At 37.8% G+C, this 15,983-nt stretch overlaps 3 protein-coding genes across 8 annotated transcripts; 2 read left to right on the top strand and 1 right to left on the bottom strand.

The window, feature by feature from the left end:
- Positions 1-391: 391 nt before the first annotated feature.
- LOC120000443 (tRNA (adenine(58)-N(1))-methyltransferase non-catalytic subunit trm6-like) lies at positions 392-5,254 on the top strand. Of its 3 annotated transcripts, none has more exons than XM_038848528.1 (13): positions 392-705; positions 790-917; positions 1,266-1,392; positions 1,615-1,696; positions 1,779-1,849; positions 2,607-2,648; positions 2,853-2,977; positions 3,610-3,703; positions 3,966-4,062; positions 4,140-4,318; positions 4,395-4,500; positions 4,614-4,700; positions 4,907-5,254. In XM_038848528.1, exons 1-13 carry the CDS (start codon positions 581-583, stop codon positions 4,988-4,990), a joined length of 1,347 nt encoding a protein of 448 aa, XP_038704456.1. In that variant the 5' UTR covers positions 392-580; the 3' UTR covers positions 4,991-5,254. The 3 variants fall into 3 exon arrangements, with proteins under 3 accessions (XP_038704456.1, XP_038704458.1, XP_038704457.1); XM_038848529.1 differs by having other exon boundaries at positions 393-705; positions 1,269-1,392; XM_038848530.1 differs by lacking the exons at positions 4,395-4,500; positions 4,614-4,700.
- LOC120000445 (putative HVA22-like protein g) lies at positions 5,238-8,922 on the bottom strand. 4 transcript variants are annotated; one of them, XM_038848533.1, is made up of 8 exons: positions 8,754-8,922; positions 8,559-8,638; positions 7,621-7,661; positions 7,432-7,530; positions 7,281-7,337; positions 7,124-7,187; positions 6,827-7,027; positions 5,238-5,894 (listed from the first exon to the last, which is right to left on the bottom strand). In XM_038848533.1, the coding sequence occupies exons 3-8, from the start codon at positions 7,650-7,652 to the stop codon at positions 5,484-5,486; spliced, it is 864 nt and encodes a 287-aa protein (XP_038704461.1). In that variant the 5' UTR covers positions 7,653-7,661; positions 8,559-8,638; positions 8,754-8,922; the 3' UTR covers positions 5,238-5,483. The 4 variants fall into 4 exon arrangements, with proteins under 4 accessions (XP_038704461.1, XP_038704460.1, XP_038704462.1 ...); XM_038848532.1 differs by lacking the exon at positions 8,559-8,638 and having other exon boundaries at positions 8,669-8,921; XM_038848534.1 differs by lacking the exons at positions 8,559-8,638; positions 8,754-8,922 and adding an exon at positions 7,883-7,931.
- Positions 8,923-10,321: 1,399 nt separating this feature from the next.
- On the top strand, positions 10,322-14,220 carry LOC120000564 (endoglucanase 10-like). The gene is made up of 6 exons (XM_038848695.1): positions 10,322-10,785; positions 11,067-11,350; positions 11,875-12,312; positions 12,877-13,009; positions 13,398-13,567; positions 13,676-14,220. Exons 1-6 carry the CDS (start codon positions 10,566-10,568, stop codon positions 14,006-14,008), a joined length of 1,578 nt encoding a protein of 525 aa, XP_038704623.1. The 5' UTR covers positions 10,322-10,565; the 3' UTR covers positions 14,009-14,220.
- The last annotated feature ends 1,763 nt before the right edge of the window (positions 14,221-15,983 follow it).

Genomic DNA, 15,983 nt, shown 5'->3' with positions numbered 1-15,983 from the left:
TCAATGAGAATGAAAATGTTTGTGGGCTCCACTCGGGTGACAGAAAGCCCATTAAATCTTACTTATCCGGTTATCCCCATGTATGGGTACCGGCCCAAAAGTAATGGGCCCATTGATCAAGAATGGACTTTAGAAAATATTTCTGGAGGCAGCTTATTGGGCTGAATTCAAAACACTTACCACTTGAGCGGCTTTTCATATATGGCAGTATGGGCACGAAACATTATCATGAATGGGTACAGGCCCAAAATTAATGGGCCCATTGATCATTCTTGAGCCCACTTAAATGGATTTGTAAGGCTGGACTAGAAGATATTTACTGTGCAGCCTTATTGGGCTGGACTAATTTGGTCTCAGTCTGAGAGCCCAGTAGCCCAGACAAACAGCGGGAGCTCTGGAGCGACCGAGCGGCAATGCGGAGTCTACCTCTCTAAAACCCTAGTTCTGGTTTTCAATGTATTGTAGGCAAATCTGACAAGATTCTACTGCTTCTTCGATAACGAACGAAGAAGTTTGTATTATTTTCTAATTAACTGAATTTTTTTTCAATAAATTATTTGAAAATTTGGGAACTTGTATTATGGCTGAAAATAACGTTCAAAGTAATTCAGTTAAAGATCCTAGAATAACCTGGGGAGGTTGCAGTGTGTTGCTTGACGTCAACAATGGCGACCGTCTTGTTTTTTCTTGTCTTTCTGCCGGAGCGTAAGTTTCTTGCTGCATCATTCTTGCTTCTTTTTTTAATCACTGAGTGTTTTGATGATCACTTAATGAGATGGGTGTTTGCAGAACCTTGAAGATTGGGAATAAGAACTGCTCTCTGCGGCCGTTGATTGGTTGTCCCTTTGGTTCTCTATTTCAAATTGATAATGGAGAAGAAGGGCCCTATTTATCTCGAGTCCTTCCCTCCACCGAAGGTTTCCTTCTAAGCTTGTTTTGAATTTTGCTCTTGGGGTTGTCCTTTGCCACCCCATTCATACCTTATTATGCTTTCATTGTCAATTAATTTGCTAGTTTGCTTCTAATTCTGTCGTCAACGTCTGCTGGCGGTTCTGCATTGTTGAACCAAACATGCTTTGCTAATTCTTGTGCTTTTTCGTGTCCTATTTTGGAAACAAAGAGTGAAGTTTCCGAAGTCCTTGCTATAATTGGTGAATAAAGTAATAGTGCAATTTTGTGTTCAAGTAGAAGTATTTGCTGTAAGTTATGAAAAAAAAGAAACTGTTAGCTGTCAACCATTAAATTTTTTGAGGCTTATTTTTTAGCAGATGATAACAATAAACAAGAAAATGGGGACTGTCAAGTACCAGATGAGTCCAGAGATAACCGGGAAATCATTGATAATAACAAAGCACAAAGTCTTACTGGTGACGACATAGATGAACTGCAGCGGTGAGTAAACATTATTACTTCAAAATCTTGGTCTTGTTGTCAAAATGAATTTTCCTTATTGTGAGTCTTTATATTTTTTCTTCTGCATAAGCTTTCACAAGTTGAATGTTGTTTTATTCATTCTGCAAGGCTTTTCTAGAAATTATTACCCAGTAGAGTTTTTCTTATGTGGTATGTCCATCCTGAGAAATTTTGTTGTAAGCTTGTTATTTCTTGGTGCAGACAGGGTGCAAAAGGTGATGAAATAGTTGAAGCTCTCATTGCCAACAGTGCAACATTTGAGAAGAAGACATTGTTTTCACAAGTAAGTTTTTCATGAAGAATGAATCTATTAACACCAAAAATGGCGAATTTCTATAGGTAACCTAATGTTCAATTGCCTGCAGGAAAAATACAGGCTTAAGAAGCAAAAAAAATATGCACCTACAGTACTTCTGAGGCGGCCTATTGCTTGTAGGTAAGCTTTCCATCCTTTTTTTGTAAGCTTCTCAGCAACCGCTACCACTATTTCCCCCACTGTATGTCTAATAATGAAACAAAGACTTGCCTACTCGTGTAAATCTGCTCAGGGCTGAATGTAGACACTTTGACTCTGATCCTCTTGTGGATACATGATATATTGATGCTTTTTGGTTTTATTGTTTATGGTTGAATTTTTCTCAACAATCTGGCAATCCCAGTATTAGATAGTCAGTAATCCAGAAAGTTAGGTTGCCCAGGGACGCATGGATTCTGCTCAGAGTTTAGCCTTTTTTTTTTTTTGCTTGTCAAGGCGAAAAGTTCTCCTAAGTAACAAGGGAGCGGTCTATCTTTTACGCCATGAGACTACGAAGTGGACGAACTTGTGCACTTATTGTAAGTGTTATGCCCTGAACCTCATATGATTGATGTAAATAGAACTAAAGCCTATTATCTAGGTCAAGAAACCATACTGGAACTTATAATAATCGAGTTTTTAATGTTATGGCATCAAGTGGATGATAGGCAGGCCAGAAATTCAGTATGGATGAAAAGATGGATTGTTAGTTGAATGGGAACTCTCCAGAAAATTAGATCATGCGCATGAAAGAGTCAGATCATCACTTCAGTGGTGTCAAAACAGTAAAGTAATGGAAATATGCCCTTTGAATTATTATATTTGGTTAAACCTTTGCATTCTTTCTTGTTGCTTTTACTTGATCGCATGCTGATTTGATAGTTCTTTCATCTTCCAGTATATGTGAGGCATACTTCAAGAAGTATCCAGACAGAATAAGGTAATCACTTTGCCACTCATTACTCATTAGTGTTTTTTATTAACTTCCTCATTTATGTAGTTTTAATTTGAGCTTCTCTCAATAGAAATGAAATCGATGCAAAGCCAAAGGCACATTGTACGGAGTTAGTTGACAGATGAGAGGAAATAGGCGCAATGGATTCATCCTAAAAATTTGAAATATTATTTCTCTACTGTGATACAGATTCCTTCGAGTGGATGCTTTATCTCTTTTGCTTTCCATGGCTAATGATTCTGCAAATTCTGACGTCCTTGTTGTGGATATGGTTGGTGGACTTCTTACTGGTTCTGTGGCAGAGCGGTTAGGAGGTTTGTTACACATTTGATTCCTTTAGGTGCTTTGTGTTATATAGATTTTGCATATCCTTTTGGTTCTTTAGTTCGATGCATATAGAATATCTGGAGAAAAGGAGGATTATAAAGCTTTTGACTGTGTTACGTTACATAGTTTACTTAGATATAAGCAAACAAAGCAACTGTGGTTACGTTTCAAAGAACCACCCATAATTTGGGTGGTCAAGCTTCTCAGTCCTCACCACCCTGCCTTAGGCTAATCCCATTCCTGCTGAACATTCAAAAAGAAAAGAGTTTATGTTTTGACTGTTACATTCTTCCGTTCTGTTTTCATGACTATACCCATTTAAAAAGCATTGTTTTTAAGGGCAGGGTGAACCTGTGGTCTAGAGGTAAGGTTGCTACACCTCAACCTAGGGGGTCACTGGCTTAAATCACAGGAACAGCCTCGCTGCAGTGTGGTGGTGGTAAGGCTATGTACAAGGGGGTTTAATTTTTTCTTTATCAAATAAAGTCATCAATTGAAATTTTTTTAATTGTTTTTGTTTGATACAATTGCTAGTAGTTTATTTCTTCTGATGGTGATTTCACGCAGTCAAGAAGTAGCATGTTTATGTGGTTATTGAATGATATTACTTGTTCAACAGGTACAGGTTATGTGTGCAATACATATCTCGGGGATACACCATATAGTATGGATATAGTGAGGATTTTCAACTTCTCTGATGAAATCTGCAAGAGGTACATCTGCATGTGATATGAGTTCATTACGTCATTATATCTTAGAAGATAACATACATTATGTTTGTGAAAATCAGGCTAAAATTTTACTAATCTCCACTATTGGTCTCTTGAGAAAGTTTAGTACTAAAACATTCATATATCCATCATTCAGCATCTCTATTATTCAAAGCGCCTTTATTATGTTCACTTTTGCTTGGAAGTAGGTATTCATGACTAGTTCTTGTCCTTTCTAGGTTCTTAAAATATTTTTTTGGTCCAGGATTGTTCGGTGTCCTCTAAGTGACTTCTCTTTAACACAGAATGGAACTTCCGAGCAAAATTATGAACAAGCAGACCCATGTAATATGGAGTTAAACGTAAGTGGAACTTCTAGCTGTCTGAAGTAGAGCAATCTTGGAAATAGGCTAAATAAATGTAAAATTTATTTGTGCAGGAAGAGATCTCTTCAGCAGTCAGTGCAGAAGAAACTTCTCCATCATCTCATCAGGAGGATTCAGGACTTCTTCCTGAGAGTACTGTTTCTCCAGGGAGCAAAATTGGCAAGGCCCCTAAAGCTGGTGAGCAGGCATCCCAAGAAGTCATTAAAACATGGAAAGAGAATGGATTCTCTAGGTACCTTTAGCTGAATAACATGTTTGATAATCAGTCAAAGTAGGTTCAGTTTCTTACTCTTAAAATTTTCATGCAGCGTAATACTAGCAGCATCAGACCTAGATCCTTGGAATTTGGTTAAAGATATCCTTCCTCTTCTATCATATTCAGCTCCATTTGCAATCTATCACCAGTATCTTCAGGTCAATTCTGATAAGAGTTTTGTTAGCTTTATTTGTTTTTCATCATTATGGGTATGGAATTTGCTAATTGACAGAAGCGTCAAGTAGATCAACCTTTACTGGTTAAAATGCAGCCTCTTGCTACCTGCATGCATAGTTTACAGGTTGGGAAACTGGCCATTGGTTTACAAATTTCAGAACCTTGGCTACGGGAATATCAGGTGTGTTCCCATACCTATCATGGGAAAGAGTGCTTTGTTCAGAATACGTATTTAATGGTAGATTGATATATATTTAGCATCCCTTAATCTATCACATTGACAATGTCTAGCTATCGTGTGCATCTGTGCGGATAGGACTGGTACTACAATTTAAGAATGCATTTGATGCAATCATCTGATATTTTCTTCTCTCTCTTTTGATGCAGGTGCTTCCATCAAGAAGTCATCCATGTATGCAAATGAATGCATTCGGTGGTATCCTGAGCGGAATAAAAATATGCAGCAGCTAACCGCTGCTCCAAGTTTGTGAAAGTCATCATTCCCTTGGACGCATGTTTATTTGTTTTTTTGCAGGCCAAAATGCTTGCCTCCTGCCTATGTACACCTATGTACACCAGTCTTTATTTCTGTGCACTAAATTTTGCCCTCATACAAACCCCTACCAGGGTTGTAATCTTTATTTAGAGAATGTAAGCTGGATTCCAACCTTAATTGGCAGGCACAGTAAGTCCGATATAGGAAATACAGGGCTTAAGGCTAAACTTTGGGTGAAATATACATTTGATTACCAACCTTCAACAGCTAAACCGTTTTAGAACAATAAAGCAACAAATGGAACGCAAATTTGAAGATCAGAAATTTACATCAACTGTCGACGACAAGAACTAAGAACTCAATGCCAGAACTGATTTCTTTTCCCTCCCCTGACTTTTGGGGTTACATTCACATACCGATAAATTGCCAGTGTAAAATGCTAACACGGGAAGGAGCTGAAACAGACCGTTAGCTTTTTTCTGCAGAACGGGCTTTCCTCAATCTGGCATGTGCAACCTGGAAGCCTTCTTCCATGATCGTATCCTCAGTTGCTGGGTCTGCATTTTGATTCGCGGAAGAAGGCACTGCTTCAATCTGCTTTGTTTCTGCTTCATTTGTTGTAGACTGGCCCTTGGTTTCAAAAACAACAGTTGGTTTTAGGGTATTCAAAGCTGCTATTGGAGCTGCTGCTGGAGGTACTTGTGAAGGACCCACCTCTCCCACTACTTCCATTTGTTTTTTACTAGAAGATGTGCCAGAAGTCGGAGATGGTGGCTCTTCGGTTTGTGGTTGTGCTGCAGTAGATGGTTGACGGACAGGCACATTAGGAGGTTGGCGGTTGGGAACAGGAGGAGCTTGCCGTGCCCTAGCTCCTTGTGGCTGAGACACCAACAGTCGGAAAATTCAGAAAAACATGCTCCCTATGCAGTATCATCACATAGTCGCATTTTGTATGAATTGAACAAGAGGAAATAATAAAACCAAAGCTTTTAAATTGGCATTCAAACATTGGCATCTTTGTCTACATTGATACATACTAGTCTCAAGTAAATTGCAACCCTGCATACAGAAGGATCTAGGAAATGATAGATTAAACAGAATGCAGGATTCAATGACATTCAATGACGGACCAAGAGACAATTCAATTGCCATGCAGGCAGTACATCTTCAACTATAAGCCGTACATGCATGTGCACCAGTATACAGAGGTGCAACCAAGATGAAATATTCAAGTTCTGTGCCAAAATTTTTAACAAACAAAACGAAAAGCATATCAAATTGTACATTAAACACCAACAAGCAATAGATGAACTCCAAAGCAAGTACCAATTCAACTGGAAAAAAAGAAGATTGCAGAGCTTCTATTTCCATGCCTTGGTGGTGTCAATCTGACTGCATATTTTCATCTATGTTTTCTTCTCTCATTTTCTTGCCACAACCTTGCATGGCACTAAAGAAAATATATGAAAAATAGGGTCTACGAGGACATTACTTGTGGTCCATGAGCAGATTAATGGCTTGGGAGTTTCATCCAAAAAAGTCATAAGGATATTTCATGCCTTTTCCCTTTCAATCTACACCAACCAACTAATCCAGTTCTTTTCCATTAAAACCAACCATATAGTGTATGTACACCATTTAACCATATGAGAGAGTAAAGCAAGTTTACTATTTACTGGATTTGTGGTTTGCCAACAGAATCAAGTAGGAAAAGTTCGCGAAAAGAGATTATAGTAAAAGCACAGTGATCATCCCAAACAAATAGTTAAAGGACAGTGTTAATTCAAGTCCTAGTTATGGTCAAGAAGTACCTGGGGCCTAGGCGTTGACTGTGAAGCAATGTACTGCAGAATCTCAAAAACCCTTGTCTGACCATAGCTTGAAGCTCTTTGCCAGTATAAGATTGCCATGTCACCAGCCCTAGTCCTTAGTTCAAACAAGTTGCGATCAATATCATTCTCATGCTTTGCAACATACGGTCTAAAGAACGAGTCATACACATATGTAGTTCCCTGATACAAAGAAAAATAGATGCATGGTTACATGAAGTAGACTCGTGACCATGTAAGAAGATAAGAGAGTTTTTGATACCCCTCCCAGTTATTCACCTTTGTTTTAGGATACCAAAGGTATATAACGAATGCCAGCTTCGCTTCATTATACATAGGAACCCTTCAAGAACGTAATATGGAGAAACACAATCAAAATATAAAATCATTATACAAAGCATGTAATTGCCTCCACAATCAAAGAACAAATTTGTACCAGGAAATAAAAGCATCACCAATTCTCTCACAAACGGTCAAGACAGCCACCAAAATCCTGCCAACCAAAGGAAAAATAAAAAACCTTTTTATCATGCCTATGAACATAGTTTCAGGATTTCAAATGAACCAAATGGCCATGAATGACATACCAGTACTGGCACCAAAAGCGAAGTTGCTCTATCTCTGGCTTATTCTTCTCTACAGTTTTATAGCATTCATAAGCTGGATAAGCATAGCCAAAAACCATCCTGCCATCATATCAAATAAGGTTTTAATTCCACCAACAATGTAACCGTGAAGAGTCAAATGCAAATGAATATAGAGTTTCCGGAACATACACAAGTCCTCTCGTAAGAAACGACCCAATCATTTTGTATACCTGAAATACACAAAGAAAACAACCAAAGAAGTTTAAAAACACATTGCAAATATTTACAATTAATCAATGGCAATTAATCAACAGATCCACAAATAGTTTAATATCATTACAGAAACTATCATTTAAAAGAACTAACAATCTTCACAACATCATAATCAGAACAATTTGAACACTAAACTGTTCTCATATTGCCAGGTCTCTGAAACTCAGCATTTGCTTATATTTAAAGAACCTATCTCATTCCAAGCTGCGCCCAAATGGAGCCGTTGCCTGTCAATGAATTCAACTTATTCGTAACAAAAGAAATTCTCATGTCCGACTAGAAAATCTTTGCAAAAGTGTAGTACACTTTTCTTAGTCACAGTTCATGACAGGAAACCAAGACACTTGCAAAGAAATTATTGTAATAAAAGAAATTACAATCTAAAATCTCCACAGGTAGTACTATTACTGACCATTAGATGCAGAACTCCCTCTCAACAGAATATAAACTGCTATGAAACAAAGAGGGAGACTCGGCAAAGTAATAAATAATTAACTAGACAATCACACTACTCTGGTTTAATGAACCCCATAATCACATCAGTATACAAGCTTAGACACACAAAAAAAAAAAAAAAACAGATGTAAACCAAAAACTGACAATGCTGTAATTTAAACTATGTCAATCAAAGAGTCAGAAAATAGGGCAAGATTATATGCCTACACGATCAATCAAGATACTAATCAGTATCCTTATCCAACTCTAACAAGTGAAAATCAAGTATAAATCAAATCCAAAACATAAATATTGACGATAAACACTGTAAACACGAAACAGAACTCCAGAACCAGACTAGAATGGAATATTAGAAAAAAAATACAAAATAAATTCTTTAATTATAACGCCGAACGCACCGAATGACAGCTAAACTTGAATTCAACCAACGATCAAATCAATCAAACTAAATATTCGAAGCAAAAGGCAGAATCGAAGATGAAATAGAACTAGAGACACTGATTAGTACCTCTCGATGCTGCTAATCGTATCCTGAGGAGAACAGGACCAAGAAATTGAAAAACAATAATCAATAAACGAGAGTTAACCCAAGAAGGCAAATTCAAGAAATCGTTCGAGTAGACAGCCACAAGGGTTTGGACGAATCGCCGTCACTGAATAGGCACGGCGAACCGTTACAATGCCGCCGTTGGAAGAGCGACAGAGCCGACAAGCTGTGGGTCATTAATGTGCAAAGGACGAAAGAGTCAGTAGCGTATTATTGGGTACAAGAGGATCTACCGGATAAATTGTGGATAACGAGGAAAAGATCAGTTGTTCAGTTTTGACCCCATGAAGGATATAAAATTACAAAATGGGATCTACCAGAATAACGTTAAACTCCCCACAAATATTATAAAAATCCAATTGGGCCCTCTCCAACTCCAAGTTTCATGCCTTTCTTTAGTATGTATAATTTCCTTTTTGTTAAAGTCCATATCTTTACTTTTTCTCCAATCTAAAACTCACATACATAATGCAATCTCAATAAGTAAAGAATAGGTTCGTGAACCAAAATTCTATAGAATTCCCCAAAATTACTCGACAAAAAAGTGTAAGCATATTTGTTTAGTTGAATCAAATTGTGTATTGTAACTGAGCTCAAGTTCACAATAGATTAACCGAACACTTGTAATATCACATCAGATTGACATAATTCAATTGAGTGGTATTTATGTAAAGGCTCAGCATTTCTCACACAAATGACGTAGTTTTCAGGATTAAATACTTTGAAAATAGCAGAACAAATTAGTGCGGGAATTTGACATAGAGCGGACAATATCATACGTTGAATTTTTTAACATGAATCAAGCACAAACATAATAAAAACTACAGTATAGCCTCAATAAATTAAAAATCTCGATAATTTTTTTTTTTTGCCATAGTTGAAGATGAAATGCTGGAGTTTTATAAGTTTTACTTTCCTTCCTAAATTGTTAAGTCACATAACATGCGGTCTAGATGTGTAAGTGTTGGATGTTAAGAGAATCCTACATATATATTTATAATCATTGATTATCGCGGCATAATTTGGGGTGTGTAACATTGCTCTTTACTCAAATAAGAATCTCTTATGGAAAACTTTAGTCACACCCCACTTTTTACTAAAGACACCCCGTCAACTCAGTTTTACAAGGGATGGTCAACTCAAATTGGGGTGTCTTTAGTAAAAGGTGGAGGAGTGTGACTAAAGTTTTCCATCTCTTATTGCAGCATTTTCGGCTGATCTTAGACTCGGCCCATTGGTCCTTGTTAGGCTTTTCTGTTTTGATAGGCCCTTAAATACTCTCCTTTGAAGCCCAAACTCAGGACACCTGAGCCAACGGGCCTTGATCTAACCGGCCCAATTAGAAACCATGCTGATATGGACGGTCCAACCGCATCAAAACCACCTTCATCATCGTCGGTTGCCCAATCGAGTCTACTGGGCCCCACGATATCGACGGCAGACATGAGTCCTCACTTCGTTGGATACTGTCAATTATTCGTCCCTTCATTCACAAACCTCGCAACTGCAGGGGCATTTCCGTCATTCCATCCCCAAAAATTCCGGTAATACCGGTTGTATCCCGCGTAAGTGCCATTGTCGGTGTGCTGTTTACGTCCAAAGAAAACTAGAAAGAGAGAGATCGCTGTCGTGATGAAGAGGGCCAATCTTCCCCTATGAGGCCCAGATCCAGCCTGGCAAACCTCCTAAAATTACCTAAATCGCCTTCTCCATTGCCTAAACCAGGCGTCCGTCCCAGAGTTAAACCGCATTGCGTCCTTGCAGAGCTATCGTGCTCTCTGTCTCTAGAGCTTAGAATGCAAGCAGCGTGAGAGATCTAGGAATCGAAGGCATTGTTGTTGTTGATCGAAAGAGCAGAATGGGAGAGAAATCGAGGTCGAAAGGTTTTTGCGGTTGGTTTTTGGTTTTGATTGTCCTGGCTGTGGTTGTTGCCGCCATTGTTATCACTGTAAAGAAGAGATCTGACAACCATTCGGGTTCAGGTAAACCGGAACCGGTCCCCGGGCCTCCTGGCGCCATTGATAAGAAATACTCCGATGCTCTCAAAGTCGCTATGAAATTCTTCGATGCGCAAAAATGTAAATTCTAACTCTGTTTGTTGTTAGGTGTTTATGCAATGTAGCACTGATGCTTGTAGATTCACGCATTGCCAAGTTTTGAGGTTTTATGTGTTCATTGCATTTCTTTACAGATATCATGTAAATTTATAGCGACTAGATTTAGCTTCACTTGCCATATTTGTCTTCTGGATGTATAAATATAATTAGTTGTTGATTTATATGCTAATGTTTCAAAATTTTGAATCTGCTGCACTGTTTGTTAACGAATTTGAGCTTGGAGTGTTGTCTTGTTGATGCAGCCGGTAAGTTGGTAAACAATGAGATATCTTGGAGAGGGGATTCGGGTCTTAAAGACGGAAGTGAAGCCAAATTGGATCTCTCAAAGGGCATGTACGATGCCGGGGATCACATGAAGTTTGGTTTTCCAATGGCTTTTACTGCCACGGTGTTGTCTTGGGCAATTCTCGAGTATGGAGATCAGATGGATGCAGTCAATGAGTTGGAACCCGCTCAAGACTCCCTGAAGTGGATCACCGACTACCTTATCAATGCTCATCCTTCTGAGAATGTGCTCTATATTCAGGTACCAGTCCTTCAACTTCTATTTACAGTGTTATGTGCAAATGCCTATTGTGCATTTGTGTATCTTATGTCCATAAGCTAATTTTTGTCTCATCAATTACGTGACACTTAATAGCTTCCTGGCTAAAATGATTTTATTTGGACAGAATCAAGAGCTATTGTGGAAAAAATCGTAGAACAGTAGAAATACTCCCAAAATATGTGAATTTTCATGTCCTTTGTGATTGCAATACATTATTCCCAACTGGTGTTCTTTTACGTCATTTTTGAGGCTTACCCTGAGAACTGAACCATAATGTTTAAGACGAGAGTATGTCAGTTTACTCGGTCAATGTCAGTTTACTCGGTCAAGATCTTGACAGATATGCTAAAGTTTATGGGAAGTTGCAGTTGTATCGGAAAGTATATTTTTACCATTCTCTGGGTCCTACAATAATCATCACCCAAATGATAAGCATTTCAAATTCCGGCCTCAATGGTGAATTAAGCTTCGGAAATACATTATTTATCAATTTTTTCTGGTAGGTGGGTGATCCAGAAGCAGACCATAACTGTTGGAATAGGCCTGAAGACATGACGGGGAAGAGACCACTGGTACAAGTTAACACATCTTCTCCAGGAACAGAGGTCGCAGCTGAAACTGCAGCAGCTATGGCTTCGGCGTCTTTGGTGTTTAAGAAAATTGATTCCACATATTCGAGCACGCTTCTTAAGCATGCTGAACAGTTGTTTACCTTTGCGGACAAACATAGAGGATCTTACAGTGTCAACATCCCTGAAGTACAGACATATTACAATTCAACTGGATATGGAGATGAGCTCCTATGGGCTGCTAGCTGGCTCTATCACGCAACGGGGGATGACTCATACCTTCAATATGTCAGTGGCCAGAATGGAAAATTATTTGCTAAATTTGGAAGTCCAACCTGGTTTTCTTGGGATAACAAGCTTGCTGGAACTCAGGTATATTTCATTTTGTAAGAGACGGTAATTTAAAGCCAATCTGCTATACTTTAGATTTACTAAAGACAGTAACAACCTAAATTTGTCAACACTTCTGCATCTTACTTCTTTAGCACAAGTTTTTGAAATGTGCTGAAATACAATAGATAATGATGTTGCAACAGTCATTGTTTTGTTTATTATGCTGTTTGTATCAGTTAGTGTATGTTAATTAAAAACCTTTACTTTTAAAAACTCTTTATGCTTGTTAAAGTATTTTTTATAATGCTTGCTTTATACCTTCAATGTTGTGAACATAGAATTACTAAACATGCGAAGAAAAGTTGAGCTAAAACTCTAGAGTGTTATTATTAAGGAATAAGGATGGTAAGGAGATCATCAATATGTCATTAGAAAATATTTATATCCATGACCCTAAATTTGTCTTTCCAGATTACTTGTGACAAAATGAAATAATTAATAGAATGATGCGTAAACTGCTACATTGTGCTTGATCCTTCTACATCCAAAGCCAAATAAGAAAAGCAAGAGATGCTCAGTAAGTATCCTTGTATTCTGTTGCAGGTTTTGCTATCCAGATTAAGCTTCTTTGATGGCAAAGACAATGGTGGACTTGCAATGTACAAGAAAACAGCTGAAGCTGTTATGTGCGGCCTCCTACCTGATTCACCAACAGCCACAAAAAGCAGAACTGAGAGTAATGTCTCCACTTTGCTGGCACAAGTTTTTGTTTTTGCTTGAAGGCTTTCCTCACACTTTAATGTCCTATTCATGCAATTTGCTAGAGCATATGGTGCATTAAGCTTTCTTATGTCTTTGTTATGCCCAAGTCGCAATTCTATAATTATGTAATCTTAAAGCATGTGATTCATGGATGTTGGAGGGACTTGGTTTATCTTCTCAATCCTTGTCATTCCATATCCTTGCAAGGGGAAAGGTGGTGGTGTTATTATTTAGGGAGTAGTTCCACTTCGTTCACAGATTCTACAGATAAAAATTTGATTTACACCACTACAAGTATATAGAGTTGTCTGAGGCACTTTTGCATCAGGATCTTTCTCAGCATCATTGTTTCTTTAATGCAGGTGGTGGTCTTATATGGGTCAGTGAGTGGAACTGCCTGCAGCACCCTGTTGCTTCTGCATTTTTAGCTGCTCTTTACAGTGATTACATGCTTACATCGCAGACTGCATCGATATCCTGTGATGGAGAAACCTATAAACCATCTGATCTTCGAAAATTCGCCAGATCTCAGGTATGCTGACCATTTTCACCGAACCATTACTCACACAAACACAAGTAGATGTTAGAATACACTTCATAGCGAGGTTCAAAATCTATGACATTTTAACTCTTTTTCTAGGCTGACTACGTACTGGGCAAGAATCCCATGAAAATGAGCTTTCTTGTGGGCTATGGGGATAATTATCCACAATTTGTGCATCATCGGGGAGCCTCCATCCCAGCAGATGAAAGTCCTGGCTGCACTGATGGCTTCAAGTGGCTTGATTCAACTGATCCCAATCCCAATATAGCTGAGGGAGCACTTGTGGGTGGACCCTTCCAAAATGAAACATACATTGATTCACGAAACAACTCCATGCAAACGGAACCAAGCACATATAACAGTGCTGTCATTGTTGGCCTCCTCTCAAGCCTGGTTACTACTTCTTCAGCAGTCAAATCCTTCACCTGAAACACTCCTGGTACATAAAGTATTTACACATCTGTTGTACTATTAATGTATATGTAGTCTGTGTTAAACATATCTTGTCAGAACACCTGCTACACGGTCGAAGGACATGTGTCGTCTTTCGTTCAATTATTTTGAACTTCCATTCGCATCACATGGAATGTTGGTATTGTTTGACTAGATGAATCAAGGCATTTTGACCAACTTTTTAACTTCTTAAATCTTACATGTTGTGATAAGACTTAAGAGATTATAGTAAAGGGTACATCTAAATGTACACAAAATTTACTAAATGCACACAGCGTTGATTCCAAGACTGTCTTTTCACTCTTCACATACACCATCATGGTACCTTTTTATTCTCTCTTTCTTTTTTACATATAATCATTATATTATACGAGTGGGGTCCACGATAGCCTTTTCATTTTTGTTTTCCTCTTTTTTACTTTTTACCCCTCGTCGACTTCTTTACTATTCTTTTCTTGATCAACATTTTGACTATACCTTTTTTTGTCTCTTTTTTTTTTTATTTTGTATTTTTAAAAGAATTTTTCGATCAGTCAAAGACTATTAAGTGTTAAGGGCAAATGCAATGGTTGGTAGGTAATGGGGATAGTAAACTGTATTGGAAAAAGTGTTTTGTTGATGTGGATAGGAATGGAAATGTATTGTCTCTTGCCATTGTACAATGGTGTTAAATAGATATTGGTTTAGTTAGTTAATTTTGATGGCAAATGTTTGAATAACATACAACAATATATATACTATTCAAAATGATTTTCTATAAAATTACATTAACCATAAATAATTATTTTAATTAATAAAATTTTACAGCAGATAAATACAATATTTTAAAAAAAATAGTAAATGATGGAAGAAAAATTTTAAATTTCATCCTGTCCATTTTGTGTGTATATATATATATATATATACACACACATGTATATATACATGGGTTTGGGTCTTTTAAAAAAACTAAAGAGAGAGATGAGTCTTTTAATCAAAACAGTATCTCATACGAAACAGTATCACATACGAAACAGTATCTCATACGAAACAGTATCTCATACGAAACAGTATCACATACAAAACAGTATCTCATATAAAACAATATCACATACAAAACAGTATCTCTTACAAAACAGTATCTCATACGAAACAGTATCTCATACGAAACAGTATCTCATACAAAACAATATCACATACAAAACAGTATCTCTTACAAAACAGTATCACAGGAGAGAGAATATATTTGCAGTTAATGTTTGTGTGGGCTCACACCAGTCCAGCAATTAGAAGCCCCAATAGAAGTCTTTGTTCCCAAAATTGGTCCAGCAACTTTGATTGCCAAAAAGCCCATCATTGTATGGATTTAACCTCTCCATTTCCCATTAAAGATCCATTTAACCCATCCATTCTTGCCCTAAAGCCCACCATTGCATTTGCCCTAATATTTTTTTTGGTACACTAATTCAAGCCATTTTTTCATGCTAAAAAAATTCTTTAATTTACAACTTAACATATAGAGGCTAATTAATTTCCATGTTAACATTGGGTCTATACAAGATGTAATACCTGATGGAAATTGCGGCTTTCGGGCGATTGTTGTTTGTCTTGGTTTAGGCGAACATGCATGGGATACTGTCCGTCGTGATTTGATAGGTGAGTTGGGCGCATTCTGGCATGAATATGTTGCAATGTTTGGTAGTGAAGAGCATGCATTGGGTGTTCACAACTCACTGAACTTCTTTGAATCAGATAGAGCAGCACCAGTTCAGCACTGGATGACAATGCCAGACATGGGTCTCTTGATTGCTTCGAGGTACAATGTCATATTACATGTTCTTAGTTTTTCACAGAGCTTCACATATTTACCACTGCGATCAACTCCTCCACCACAGTATCAACATGTCGCGATAGCTATCGGACACGTTAATAATAATCACTATGTCCAGGTTTCCTTAGCTGGGGGTTACCC

This window comes from Tripterygium wilfordii, chromosome 6 (genome assembly GCF_013401445.1).
Source record: "Tripterygium wilfordii isolate XIE 37 chromosome 6, ASM1340144v1, whole genome shotgun sequence".
NCBI classification, from domain to species: Eukaryota; Viridiplantae; Streptophyta; class Magnoliopsida; order Celastrales; family Celastraceae; genus Tripterygium; species Tripterygium wilfordii.
The sequence above is the reverse complement of the archived record's forward strand: the minus strand, read 5'-3'. Positions and strand labels throughout refer to the sequence as shown.